Source organism: Alosa sapidissima, chromosome 22, assembly GCF_018492685.1.
Source record: "Alosa sapidissima isolate fAloSap1 chromosome 22, fAloSap1.pri, whole genome shotgun sequence".
Lineage (NCBI taxonomy): Eukaryota > Metazoa > Chordata > Actinopteri > Clupeiformes > Clupeidae > Alosa > Alosa sapidissima.
The window spans coordinates 18,950,212-18,965,358 of NC_055978.1; the positions used below are offsets into that span (position 1 = coordinate 18,950,212).

General features: G+C 40.9%; 1 protein-coding gene across 3 annotated transcripts in view; it reads right to left on the minus strand.

Annotated features, from left to right (window-relative positions):
- Positions 1-10,973: 10,973 nt before the first annotated feature.
- si:ch73-252i11.1 (uncharacterized protein LOC553517 homolog) overlaps positions 10,974-15,147 on the minus strand; it is a 33,833-nt gene continuing 29,659 nt past the window's right edge. For 2 of the 3 annotated variants that reach the window (XM_042078008.1, XM_042078009.1), the window contains exon 12: positions 13,817-14,907. In XM_042078008.1, the coding sequence (XP_041933942.1) occupies positions 14,081-14,907 (827 nt within the window). In that variant the 3' untranslated portion in view covers positions 13,817-14,080. Of the gene's footprint in view, positions 12,125-13,816; positions 14,908-15,147 lie in introns of those variants that run through there. The other variant, XM_042078010.1, reaches the window with a different exon arrangement.

The following is a 15,147-nucleotide window of genomic DNA, read 5'->3' on the forward strand; positions in this document are numbered from 1 at the left end:
GGTGGGTGAACTTATATATTTTTGTTCCATATCTGTATTTTCCCACTGCTGTTGTAACAGGTTCTTCCCGACATCGTAAGCCAAAAAACGAAGGGAAAAAAAGACGATTTGTTCAACTCCACAGGTAGCTATCACAAACATTAGCGCCGACTTGTCAACTACGAGCTACGGTGCCTAACCCGCCGTAATGGCACTGCCCTCGCCGGATTCGTCTCAGCGCATGCGCAGTCTTGATCTCGATCTATGTTTCTTTTCTCAACAAGTAATGCCTGCGATGACGTATTTTAACAGTTGAGTCACTTGTGCGAAGTCATACTCATACCAAAGAAAGCCAACTGTAAAGTTTGATTTCGTACTTGTAATTTTTGGATTCATATTTTTTTTTCATCCGTATTCTGATGGATAAAATACACACAATATATTTTATGCACGACTGGACTCATTCGAGAAATCACAAATATTTATTTTATGCACAACTACAGACAAATACACACGTGTATCAAATCTATGGACACAAATATTTTGACAGCTATCTCTCTCCATATATACGGCCCAATTCAAATGTTCCACTAACCACTTAGTAGTACGACGTAGACGTTTTACTTCTGACACCGTGTAGAATACTGTAGCTCAGACGGAGGCTTTCTTATGAAGTTTTATTTAACATTGCTAGTACATGTTATCAATTCCAACATCGCTAGCCAACTAACCAACAGGGGTCTCCTGCTCACGTGACTACGTGGCTCATTGGGCCAATCAAAGCTTATCAATGCAATGCAGATACAACATTCTACAGTGCTATTGAAGGAATGGATGAATAGAGTCCCGAAGTGTAAGGATTTTTACCGCATGCTGTGAAGTTACATGCAGGTCTCTTTTACGGAGGAAACCCATGCTAAAATAAAACTCTGTTGTCACGAATTTGATAATTTGATCGTGTTGGTATGAATATATGTTATAGTATGTGATTCCTACAGTGTAAAAAATATATACTAACGTCTTAGAAACGTTGTAAAATTATTGAAATAGATTAAGAAAGCCTCTATTGTAATGTCCAAATATGTTAAAGGAAAATTCTGGTATTTAGCACTTTGAGTCCCTTTTCTGGTTTGTTTTGGATGAACTAGAGTGGTGGACACCGAAATTTTGACGATTGGTCCTGTCTCGACTTTTCTGACTTGTTTTGAATCGCCTTTGACTACTCAGAGTGGCTGCCAACAGGCATACTCAAACATGTCCTAAAACAACCCTTAACGTTCGTTTTCAAAACTGTGCAACTCACCAAATGGTTAGTGGTGTTTGTTGATTATTAAAATCAAATATATCGGCGTAATGTATGATTTCCAGCCGTCTTATTTGCAATTGTGGAACTATTTTTTCAGACACCTCACAACCGTGTATAAACTTCTGCTCAATATTTGAACCTGAAGCATAGACGGTGGTGCAGTAATATCAACGTGCAAGGAGTCTTCCAACAGAAATCAATGGGATTTTACAAAATGGCAAATAAAACACGAAAATATCATAATAATTTGCCATTGATTGATGTAGAAAGACATTTACACCACCCCTGAAGGACATTTACACCACCCACCTCACCCGCAAAGCGACCACAATTGTGAGTGATGCAAGTTACCCGGCTCACAATTTGTTTGATCTACTGCCCTCTGGGAAGAGGTACAGAAGCCTGCGCTCCAGTACCACCAACAGACTCACCAACAGCTTCATAGGATGTTAGGATGCTGAACTCTCTCCCCCCCTTTCCCCCCTCAGCTACATAACATCCTGGACTTTGGACCCACAATGGCTGCCTTGCACTACTCCACTTGCACTACTCCACTTGTACACTTGCACACTTTGCAATCTGTTGTTGTCCTGAAAACACAACACACTTCTGCTGCTCTTACATAACTTCCACCACTATGCCACTTGCTTACTTAGGTCAAACAGAACTACCTCAGCCATTTATTGGCCTGACTTTGCACTATTATATTGACTGTCTATGCACAATTGCACAATTTCAACCTAATTTTTCAACCTAATTGTATGTGCCTTCTTATTTACTTTGTATTGTTTACTTGAATGTTATGTTTGTCTGTGGACTTAATTGGTAAAATATATCTTGTCTCCACCGTGGGATAGTGAGAAACGTAATTTCGATCTCTTTGTATGTCTTGGCATGTGAAGAAATTGACATTAAAGCAGACTTTGACTAGAGGGATTGGCCCAGTGCATCATCATCGTTTGCCAAGCATTGTGTGCCAAGTTTTTGAGCTGGACTAATACAACCCCAAATCAGAAAAAGTTGGGACGTGAGGAGAACCCAGCATGGAGCCTTAGGGGAACCCCTGCAGCGAGGTAGTGACACAACTGTCCAAGCCAAGACTTGTTGAATGAGTGCCCTGCGAGGTTTAAACCAGGACAAAAACATTACCTCATCCATTTACCACACACTGCCTGTATGGAAACATTACTGCATGGGACATGAATATCACTGTAAGCCTACACTCTCAAAACGAATGTGTCCACAGGGATAAACACACTGGGCCAATCCTCATCAAAAGGCAGTCAGAACTTGAACAAAAACAGCTCTGGAAAAAAATCCTCTGGGAAAACAGTTGACGAAGGCAAACACTGGCAGGAGAAAAACAGAACACAGGCAAATGGACACTCCAGAGAGAGCGCAGGCAAAACACAAAAGCCAATCCTCCTTAACGGGAGCAGGCCAGTCTTCATTAACATGAACACAGGCAGGCAAAAATGGAAAAACAGAAAAAAATCCAGGCAAAAAGTACCAAATCTTGGGGAGGCGCTGTGGCGCAAAAGGCTACAGCGCCCGTACCATGTACGGGTCCAAGTAGTGATGTGCCCAATAAAGCGAGGCTTTGGAGCTTGTGTCAAGCAGAAAGGGGCGTGCCAGATGAAGCCCTGGTTCGAGGCTTGTGTCGTTTCCATAAAAATCATGTGACTGATGACAAACGAGGCCTCGGTTTCTGAGTGTGACGTATGAAGCTTCGTTTGGGACACACACCCACGTGACTGCTTCGGAGCCTGATTCAAAGGCTTTGAATTGCGCGAACCATAGTGTCGGAATGAGTTGCGTTGTATTGCAAGAGTCAGGCGAAATTTGTGTTATTTGTGGGTAGCCCTGTTTTATGTAGGATGCTTTCTCTGTTTGGGAATTTACGTTATTTTCTTTCCAGAAAATGTCCATAATCCATAATATCATGCACATAGAAATAAAGAAGAAATAGCCCAGGCCTAGCCTAAAGCTTTGCCATTTAGAACAATGACATTAAAAAGTGTCTGTGTTGCAATCTTGTCTCAACTTCAATCATGTAATCTAAAAGCAATACAGGCTAATAATTTCTGTGTAGGCCTAACAATAATGGCTGACATAATATTTTCCTTTTATTGAAAGTTTGATTCATGAATCCTCAGAACATGTCGGGCCATATTAGCCTGGGTGTTCCCATGCTGCCTTGCGCGCGATTTGATTCACGCTGCTAAGGGCCATATAGGGTTTGGTTTAATTAGGTGCCTGGTCTTTTCCTTTTCACTCTCGTCCATAGCGTGTTGAGGTTGATAATAGGCTACTTTGTCCTGGTTCAGCATAGATATATATCGTCAAAATCTCCAGCAATTATCTAGTTTTTTGGGTTGCTCCAACTGACAGGCATGTATTTATGGTTGAGTCTAGAGAAAACTAAGCTTTTGACGATAATAAAGATACATTTTACCCGTCTAGCCCCATAGACTCCCATTCATTCTGCACTAGCTAGCGGCGGCCCCTAGAGGAACAATGAGTGAAGGTTCGATACAATGAAAGTAAACAGGCTCTCCGTAGACAGGCTCTGGTTGAGGCCACATACCTCTCATCTCGTTTACTCGTATAAGTTGTAATCTTACCAGAAGTTGCTGTAGATCTGTAGAACATTTACTTCCATGCTTTAACGTGCTCTGCTACTTCATACGCCAGTCGTTACTTTTTTAATCATGGGCCAATGCTATGGGCAAACAAGATGTAGCTTAATTCACAAAATAATGACAAAGCCATGAGAAAAGTGATTTTCTTACGTTTCAACAACAACGAAACCGAGTTTGCCATCATTGTGAGAAGTTCCCAAATTTGTCGCTAATCGCTAAAAAGGTTTTCTGTTGCTGGGGATGGCCAAACGTCGCTAAATAGGTAACACTGACAATTAGTCAGCTTCCTTGTGTAATTTCGTTCAATTTTTGGGGGGATTATGAAAACTATATATTTTGGAAACCTTAGAGTATGAAGAATCAAAAAATCTTTGGTTGACAATTTTCAAAGGTCAATATGGCGGCCATCTTGGATTTTCAAAATGGCCGCCTTCAAATACTAATTTCTCAATCTCACATCTCCAGGATTACCTAGAATTTAATTTCTAGCAGTCAAATTGTCATGTTGTATGGCAAGAAATCATGTCAAATATATTTAGATGATCATTGACCCATATTAGGGTTTTTGTTTAATATTTTACTGCCAAATAGCTGCCTTAATGTTATATTTTTGTTGTTTTTTTATTTACCCATTCACCCCTCATTGGAGGACATCTTTATTTTATTATATTTTGTGTTTTTGTTTTAGTGTTTTCTTTTTATTTATTGTTTTTCATAAAAAAAAAAGATATAGCAGACATAACTTAAAAACAAGAGAAAAACAAAATCTCAATCTAAATGACCACTACCCCATCCTTACTCCTATTTACTAACTTTCCCCTTCCCTTACTCCTCCTACTCATCCAAAGCACCAACAAACAGTTTACACACCCCTATCATCCTCACTGTCATCATCACTGTCACGGAAAAGTGTTATATTCTGAGAATCATCATCATTCTGGCAGTCTGTTCCACACCGACATAGCTCAGTGCACGGTAGTCCATGTGATTTGCATGAACACTTGTGAGAAGCACAATCGTTTTTGCACTGACATCTTACCATCTCAATGATGGCTTCAGGTGCAGGCAGAGACTTTGTTGTGATTGGTCTCAGCTGGCTATCTCCATCTTTGAAATATCCATTGAGTAATGGGTCAAGGAACTCCTGGTGCGCAATATCTGCCTGTCCCCATACTCTGGCCTGAACATGGGCTCTCAGGACATGCTCCTTCAGAGCAGCAGATGTGTGTGGAAGCTTGTCACTCTCTGTCATGTGCTTGCAGAAAAGATACCATCTCAATTCTGGGATATTGTCAATCTGGATGTATGCAGCACATACATTACAAACTTAGCCAAAGTAGACAGCTGATCCTCTGTCACTTCACTTTTTTGTGAAAGCATCTGTAGAGCATTGAGGACACAATCATCTGCTTTCAAGTAGATGTTGAACCAAGTGGTCTTTCCTATTCCGGTGTTGTCTGCTCCTGTGAGTGCATGAAATGCAGGTAAAGACTTTGCACGATCTGCACCTAGAGCTGTCCAAATTTGTTCCACTTGCAGAATCCCAGATGTCATTGAAATAGAAGTATCTTTCAACAGACTCTTATAGTTTGCTATGACAAGTAATAGCACATCGGTGTCAGGAGAGAAGAACATCAGAGGGGTTGTGATGTGATGCCAAAACTGCATGATAAATCCACAAGGTGTCTGCTTCTTCATGGTTGTTTCTTTCAAAGTGCAGTTGGATGTTGCTATTTGAGTGTCCTGCAGCAGAGGATATGATGAGCTTGGGGGAGTTATTACTGTATTCAATGGTCTTTGATGCCAGATACTCTGTGAGATCTGTTTTTGTCTGGTCATGGGAGAGTAAACGGCTCATCGGAATGTTCTTGATGTTTGTATCATCTCTAATTTGGTACTGGATAGGGTCATTTCGTCGTCTTCTTTTCTGCCTTGTGGTATGCTTCAAAGAATCAGCCTTGTATGTGTCAAATACCAGAATTACCTCATCATAGTCTCTGGTTACAGATATTAGTCTGTCATAGAACTTAGCTTTTTGACTGTGCCTACAGTTGCTGGCTTTGTCAATTTTTGAACAACCACCATGCCGTCTACAAGGGCGATTTTGCGAGTGGGATGAGCATATTGAATAGAACCATGACATCCTATGTCCTCACATGCAGGTTGTGTGGTTGCTTCTCATTATCTTGGTATTCCTTTGCGAGATTTTCTAAAAGATGTATCAGTTTAGATTTGTCTGAGCATTGAAGTACATCCCTACTGGGGGCAAAGAGAGCTCGGGGTGTTTGCGTGAACTCATAGTTGCCCACAGCCTGCTTTTGGTCAACATGTCTGTTAGACCTGGCAAGGACCAGTAGTCTCCCATAGAGATCTTTGGTCTCTCTCAGATCCACAGTTTTGTCTCTAACTTTTGCCTGACGTGAACATTTTGTTGTTTTGTTTCTTGACAGGTGACCAAAGGCTGTTGTCACCATTGATTCTGTCTTTGACATAGTCTTCATACAATTTCTGTCCACTCGCATCAACACTCAAGATTTGTGTTACAGATTCTTGTGGGACATAGGCATGTGTGATCATGTTGTACAACCTGTCAACTTCAGCAGTAACTGGATTGCCATGACTGAGTATGGCAGCCTTTATCTTGTTTATTGCCCGATGGTTTCTGTTTATCTCACTAGGTCCTAGTCCAGGATGTTTGCTTTTGCCTGCTGTCCCAAATCCAAACTGACTCTTAAACTCTCTTGCCAAACATGACAATTCAGGTGTTGCTAGGAAAAACCTCTGTCTAGCATTGCCATTGTTGGAGATTCCAATCAGGCCACAGTGGACCTTCATCTCCTTGTTGAGATGTTCACATGCATGGTCTGCACCAACTGACACAAAAGGAATGCCACTCCTTGTGACTGAGAGATTACCCTCTTGAAGTTCCTTCCAGGTCTTAGGGTGCTTAGCTTTGAGGTCATGCATGTCAGCAATGTATCTTGGCCCCAGCTGATTCTGTCAAATGCAAAGAAAAGCTTACTAAGTCCTTCTGCAGCTTGAAGATGGAGTGCAAGATCAGCAGTGCGAGAAGCTGCCACAAAGAAGAGGATTGTCTCCACTCGATGCAAGTAGTTCATGATGGATCTGAACATTGCATTTTTAGCTTTCTTTGCTTCCCAATCATTTAATGATTTCACAAATTCGGCATTAGTCAAAGCTTCAAGGAATGTACTGTTAGCCTGCATTGTGCACTCAACCTTGGTGGATTTGTCCTTCTCAGAGCAGGCCGATTCAACTTGCTCTGTTGCCTGCCAGCAAACATCTCTCAGCTGTGGGTTCTCCATAAAGAATTGCTCCAGAACCAATTCGTACAGAGCCACATATGAGTAGATATGGGCACGCAAAGAACGCTTGTAGTGTGTACATTTGAGGATTTGCCTCGTTGTTGCTTCGCCAAAGACATCCGATTCTATCCAGGCATCATCTATACCTGAATTTTCTATAGAAGTCCCAAGAGCTCTCAGAGCAGCCATTGTGGTGTGCAATTCCCCAAGCCTTGGAACAACGGAGTTCTTCAGATCAGGTCTGGAATCCAACAGCTGAACAACCTTCTCGTAGAGGGCCATGTCAAAAGAGATAACAGTTGGATGTTTTTCACCAACTACCAGGCGACGTAGTTGGTTTGCCTGCATAATCACAGTCAGGAGGGTTGACCACTCATGTGCCACCTAGGGAAGTAGCGGTAGAGCTCCAATCTTAGTGACAGGTTGACTTTCAGGTATTAATGAATTATTAGGTACGTAGGCCTGTAAAGCCTTGTAGTGTTTATATTGAAGGGAGGCTTCAGATGTAAAGTTATCTGATATAAAAATATGAATGGGCACTCAACGGGGTTAGCATCCGGCTGGTATCTCTTTTCCTAGGCTCGGATCCATGGGTGTTTCCACTTCCGGATATTCGCCCACTGCCTTGCCGAAAACAAATGGCTGCCACGGCCACCATGTTGAAAATTCACAATTGTTCAATATCCTATTTTTGAACATGCTTTCTGAACAAAGTACACAATTGTTCAGCTAAGCAGCTCCACTTAGACGATAAAACAAAATATCCAGGATTCCCGAATCTAAGTTAAAACCCATGATTGCTAACATTTAACATACTGGCTAACACCTCCATGGTGTTTAGAGGGACCTTCTTTACTTCCTGGCTACTATTACATCATTAAATAGCAATGCTAATATTTAAGGTGGCTTCCTCCAACATGTAGATGTCAAGTTTGGAAATTTGTGCTAATTAGCGCATATTCAGTAGATTAAGCCTCATTTGCATATTTAAACATTACATTTCAGAAACAAGCAATACAAAAAATACTTGTCTTAATGTAAGTGAAAAACTGGGAAAGTTTTGTGGTGATACATACAAGTTTAAATGTTTACCCTATCTACCAGTATTTTCTCGCCTGAGAGCAAGGCATCCATTTTTGAATGAAAATTCCGAGAAAGTGGAGACCTGATTTAAATGTTATACAGTGGATTTGTATTAAGGACCCTTTGAACTATCTAAAAATGCTGTATAACAACTTGTCCTCAACATTTTTTACCTCAGATTTTCTTTAATTTCAATTTGGCAAGATATCAGCAAATTAGCCTATGGAGATTTTAGTGTAATAGTACATTGTTTTCAGGACCCAAAATGACTGCAGTAATGACCAAAGATTTTCTGATTCTTCAGTCTGTAAGGATTCCAAAAATATATAGTTTTACAAATCCCCAAAAAAATTGAACGAACGAATTGGTCTGAACATAGTGCCCTTAACTAAATACGGGAGAACTAGTTTAGAGCTTCAGATCCCCGCTACAAGATGGCGGCGGTGTTGACGCATGCTGAGAAGCCGAAGGCGACATCTAGTCAGTATATATATATATCTATGCTGGTTCAGAAGCTAAGTAGTGTCTACTGCGGTTGTTAAGTGGATGGGAGACCGATTGGATCATTGACTGGGATAACACGATTTCACACCTCCACCGAAACACCAATCTTCACGTGATAATGAGTGACGGGATTATGTTGCCTAATCGTATTTTATTGTAGGCTACTGAATTGAGACAAACAGAAATGCAAATTTCTTGCAACACTTTTAATGTAATGAATGAGAACATTTCGAAGCTTTGGCATTGTTGTAGGCATTATTTTCACTAGTCCGTGGCTGCTATAATTTATGCAAACCACCAGATGCCGCTGTGTTTTCCTTGTCTTCCATGTTTCGAAGCTTCGGCACATTAGGGAAATGTGCCGAGCAGCGCTCGAGGCTTCATTTACCCATCACTAGGTCCAAGTGCCCACGGGGACCCAGATTCGAATCCGACCTGCAGTCATTTCCCATTCCATTTGCGTGCATAGAGCCCATCCCACCCCATCTCTCTCCCACTCACTTCCTGTCTATCTTCACTGTCCTGTCGGAATAAAGGCAAAAAGCCCAAAAAATATACTTTAAAAAAGTAACAAATCTTCATACAACTGATTGGTAGGCAGAGCAGAGACACAGGTGGGGAGGCAGATGAACCAGGGGCTGACAGAAGAAGGGTGGAGACTCTGACTGACCGCAGTACACTACAGCTCCTGCTGAGGGGGACAAATAGACAAAACCGCAGGAGGACACTACACACAGAGAGACTGACATTCACCATCATCATATAATCAACAAATGATGGGAACATTAATGGAACAGATGTATAGAATTCTTATTCTAATTAACAATAATTATAAACACAGTCAACTGGACACTCGAGAGAGCCGATATTGCTCTATTGGGATGTAATTGTGTGGAGTGTTTTTGTTCAATTTCTGACTACCTTTTGCTGAGGATTGGCCCAGTGTGTTTTTCCCTGTGGAATACTCTCAGGACTGTGGAAGCTCTGTTTTTGACTCCGTTAATAAAACCTCCTAGCCTGATTTTTGTCAATTATTGTTAAGTTAGCTTATGATAGGCTACATCGGCAAGAAATTATTTCAGACAGTGGTGCATGACAGGCTAATGTAGCATAACAGATTTGGTTTTACTACAGTGCCATCTGAGGGCCAATCGGTACAAAACAGTCAGCTGCAGTCAAAACAGCTGCCCTGTGTATGAAATGTGCTATAGAAATAAAACTGCCTTGTCTTGCCAAAAGACCACAGCCATCCAATATTGTTTTTCAGCTCTATCCCTTGTTTGCAAAGATTTCTGGATTCTCTGAATATTTGAATGATATTATGTACCGTAGATGATGAAGTCCCCAAATTGCAATGCCATTAAGAAGCATTATTCTTTCAGCATATTGTTTCATCATTTGCCCACACAGGTTTACACAGAGGGAAGAATGCTTCCACTTCTTTACTTCTGAGATACTCTCTGTGATGCTCTTTTGTATATCCAATCGTGGTGCCAGTTATCCTAATTAACTGTGAAATATTCCTTCTTTTGTTGTCTTTATCATTACACAACTATTCTAGCATTCTTTTGCCCACATCCCAACTATTTTTGAAATGTGTTGCTGGCATCAAATTCAACATTAACATAATATTTACCATGAAATAGTCAAATTTGATTATGTCCTTTTTGCAGCTAAAAATGGGTTTACGAGATTTGCAGATTATCACATTCTGTTTTTAGTTGCATTTGACATGTGTCCCAACTTCTTCTGATTTGGCGTTGTATTTAACAATAGATCAGTTCAGTTTGTGGTAGCTAGTTAAGCACTACTCTGGTTCAGCTTGAAAAGAATCCTGATCAAATACTGCAGGAGACAAAGGACAGAGAGAGAAGGCAGTGCATAATTTCTTTATTCTTTACTTTTTAAACTATTCTTATGTAAAGCACATTGAATGGCCTCTGTGTATGAAATGATACAGGTCTGGAAAAAATGAAGAGACCACTGCACATTTGTCTGTCATCCTACAGTCGAGTGACATTCAAATTGAAGTTGAAGGTCATATTCAAAATTAAAAGCACTTGATTTGATTTGACACTGAGCTTACAGTAGCAGAGAAGGAAACACTTACCAGTCAATAGGTAAGATACAAAGTTGGTTATACAAAAACAATTTAATAACAAACCATAGATCATTACAAAAGTAATGTTTCATAGTTTACTAAAAAGAGCTGACAACCGGGCCAAATATTTATTTATTTTTAAAATTAAACATGTAGTGCATATCAGAAGTGCATACTGATATATATGAAGAAAAAACAAACAATAAAGCTCTGAGAGTTCATACATTTGCTTGCCGTCTTTACATAAAAAGCCATGTCATTTCATCATAACAGAGCTAATTACCAACATCCCTAAAATAATATATCCCATATATATCATTACATAAAACAGTTTTATATTGTTAATGGGACATTTTTGGTTTTGCCAACATAACTCTGATATGTTCATTACACAGGTGTAAACAGCCCTGGCAAGCACTTAATATTTAATTTAAATGTTGACACTTATTCAATAAAGTTCGACAGAGTCGGTCAATCATTAAAAAATGTTTGATCACATTAGTTTTTAAGTTTTCAAATAGAAGCAAAGTGCAAGTGTATACAATAGTTCATATATCATAAGAAAGAAAAGAGCAGAATGCACCCTGATAATAACCACAAGAAGATCTTTGAATTCTTTTCAGAAAAGACGTGTTAGGCTTTAACTTCCTGAGGTCTTTCAAGCATTAAGGTAGCCCTTATTTACTTCTAGGAGTTTATTCTTCTCAACTAATAACACACCGGCCAGTGTCAGACTGAGAAGAACTAGGATTTGTAGAATAAGCTCCTGATGCTGATGATGATGAGGCAGCAGAATGTGAAGTACTGGTACGATAAGAATATGACCGGGGTTGCTGTGATGTGTGATATGTCGGGGCTGGCCTTGTTGTGGGTGCTGGTCTAGGTGTCTGGGTGTAAAATGGCGTGGCACTGGATGATGCTTGGTAATGTTCGCTGTACTGGATGAGATACTCGGGGTATACCTGGTGCTTCTCAAACACCACGAAGATGGAGGGGTTGTACACGTCGTCCACACAGCTGTCGAAGAAGACTGTGTCCCCTCCATTTTTGGATGGAGGTCGGAGGTAACTGGAGTCCCCTTTGGTGAAGTCGCCCACAAGGACACGACAGATAAACATGCACCTGGTGCGAGAGTCAGTTGTGTAGCTATGTGAGTACTTAGCATCCCTGGCAAAGTAGCTCCCTAAAATAAAAAACACAGAAACGTAGTAAAACACTTACACAATAGTTTAAAACATGCTTTTTTGGCATGTCATTCTTAACATTCTACTGTAGACAACATATGTGAAATAAAGTTACAAGTAACTAGGGCTGCAATTAACGATCATTTTCATAGTCGATTAATCTGCTGATTATTTTCTCGATTAATCGATTAGTTGTTTGATCGGTAAAATGCCAGAAAAATGTGAAAAAATATTGTTTCCAAAAGCCCACTATGTCTTCAAATGCCTTGTTTTGTCCACACAACAAAGACATTTAGTTCACTGTCATGGAGGAGTAAGTAATGCTGAAATTATTCAAGTTAAGGAGCTGCAATCGGAGAATTTTGATTTATTTTCCTTAAGAGAAATGACACAACCCGATTGATCCTTGCAGCCCTACAAATTTGGGCTAATGTTACACAGCCTGAACAACCCTTATTTTTTTTTTTTTGGTTAGATTTTTGGTCCTTTTAAGACTTCATAGGCTGGATAATGTCACTCAACATTAAGACTTTATAGGCAAGATAATGCCACTCAACATTTTTTTCATGAACAGTAAAATGTTTCTGTGACTACATTGATTTCAATTATTTTCAGAAAAGAAAAATCAATGTCCCTGATTGTACTACAGTATTGTTTAGCAGAGATGGGGAAAGAATCAAGACCAGTGAAAAATGTCACTCTAAGACAGTGGTTCTCAAACTTTTTCTTTTATTCCCCACTTTGATCAAAGGGGCATTTTCGAATCCTACCTGTCACTCATCGCTCTAAGAAAGTGGTAGGTCAAGCTTAAAATTGTCAAATTTATTGAAATAATGACAAGTTCTAAATATATCCTCTTCAGCAGAGTTAATCAGCTGGTGCTGCAGATATAATAATAAATAAATACATAATGTGTTATTGTAAATTAAACACACATATTTCTGTTTTCCAGCAACATATTAGGAAGCATAGGCCAATATTTTACAGCATCGTACAATATATTCAATGAAATACCAACATGCTGGTATTTCAGCATTCGATTAAATGGATCCATAATCCAGTCATACTGAGCACTGCTGGTTGGGAAATATTTTTGAAATAAACTTTGCAGGGATGTGATGTAGGCCTACTGTTTAATACATGGGATCACAAGAGTGGCTCCCGAATAAGACGTTTCAGCGATTTCACTCAGATTCTCAAAGGCATAATACTGTCGTGATCGAGGCGCCTGTCCCATACCTCAAGTTTTTTGGTGAATGCAGTAATCTAATCTGCTAGGTGAGGTAGGTGCTCCAAGAAGAGGCGACTCGGAGCTCAAACACGCGCGACAGCACCTTGCCTCGCTGTGAAACAGTACAGCCTTTTTGGTCAGCTCCCATCTCCTCGCAAAGTGCAGAGAATAGACGCGCTTTTAAGGGCCGGGTCTTGATGAAATTCACTACTCTCACAATCTCGTTTAAAATCTCATCAGGTCGGGACTAACTAAGCTGCCTTGACACGAGCGCTTCCCTATGAATAACACAGCTACCTTGTCCTAGGCTACAGATACAAAAATAATGTTTTTCACGTCAGTTTGCACCCCTCCTGGCATGTCTCCGCGACCCACAGTTTGAGAAACGCTGCTCTAAGAGGACTTAGACAAACAAAAAACAAAGAACAAACACAAAATGATAAGTCTGCTTAAACTATCACAGAGTCAAAATGGTTTTATTATTCAACTAAATTTCAAAGCACAGGAAACAAAGGCGAGTAATCTGATTAACAGAGTGAAATAATCTGATGAACTCTCATCATGTGAAATTTGAAGGTGGTTTGAGGTGACGTTTTGTGGTCTCATACAATTAAATTCAATAACTGAGTAAGGCACTCTCAAATAGACATTATCTCAGGTCATCTCAATATCTCAGTCAATACCTTAGACATAGGAACTGAACTAGAACTTTAGAGCAAACAGTTCATGCCCTGTCATTCATATGGTCTTGTAACATCTTGAGTGCATGCTGCATTTTCTTGAGTGAATCTTCGATCCTGGATGCTGACGTGAGGCTTCGAGAAGGGGGCGGAGCTGGAGTCGGACCTCGCCCTGATGGTGTCGTCTGCTGTTGGGGCTGGAGAGAAGAGGCCAAAGTTGATCTTGACTTGAGAACTAAACCTTGGATCCTATCAGAAGGGGGGACTGTCCTGGCTGCTGAGGTGAGGCTTTGAGAGCGGGGTGGAACCGGCATTGGAACCCGAACTCGGCCCAATGGTGTTGTCTGCTGTTGGGGCTGGAGAGAAGAGGCCAAAGTTGATCTTGACTTGAGAACTAAACCTTGGATCCTATCAGAAGGGGGGACTGTCCTGGCTGCTGAGGTGAGGCTTTGAGAGCGGGGTGGAACCGGCATTGGAACCCGAACTCGGCCCAATGGTGTTGTCTGCTGTTGGGGCTGAAGCGAAGAGACCGGAGTTGGTCTCACCCCAAGCGCGGAGGTGACTGAGGAACTTTGAAATGAGATAATCGAGGTCCTCTGAGGAACCAATTCTGCACGTTCCTCATACTTGATGAGGTATTCCGGGTATACCTGGTGCCTCTCGAAGATGACATATATGCTTGGGTCGAAAAGACTGTCCACACAACTATCATAAAATACTGTGTCCCCACTGCCCTTGGAAGGAGGACGGAGGTAGCTTGTGTGTCCTTGGGTAAAATCTCCAACCAAAACACGACAAACAAACAGAATCCTCGTGGACGATGGGTTGGTGTAACTGTGCGAGTACTTCGCATCTCGGGCAAAGTAACTTCCTGTAATGAAAGTGAAATCGCATCTACAACTGACACTCATAACATAGAAGGTTTTTGTAAGTTATATTTTTGGGGTTTTCCCCACCATTATTAGACAGAACAGTGAAGAGAAGACAGAAAAACAAGTGGATGAGTGGGAACGGTAAATGACCTCAGGTCGGACACAGACCTGGGTCCCCATGGGCACTGAGCCCGCATATGGTACATGACTCAGGCGTTACCGCTACGCCGCAGCAACCC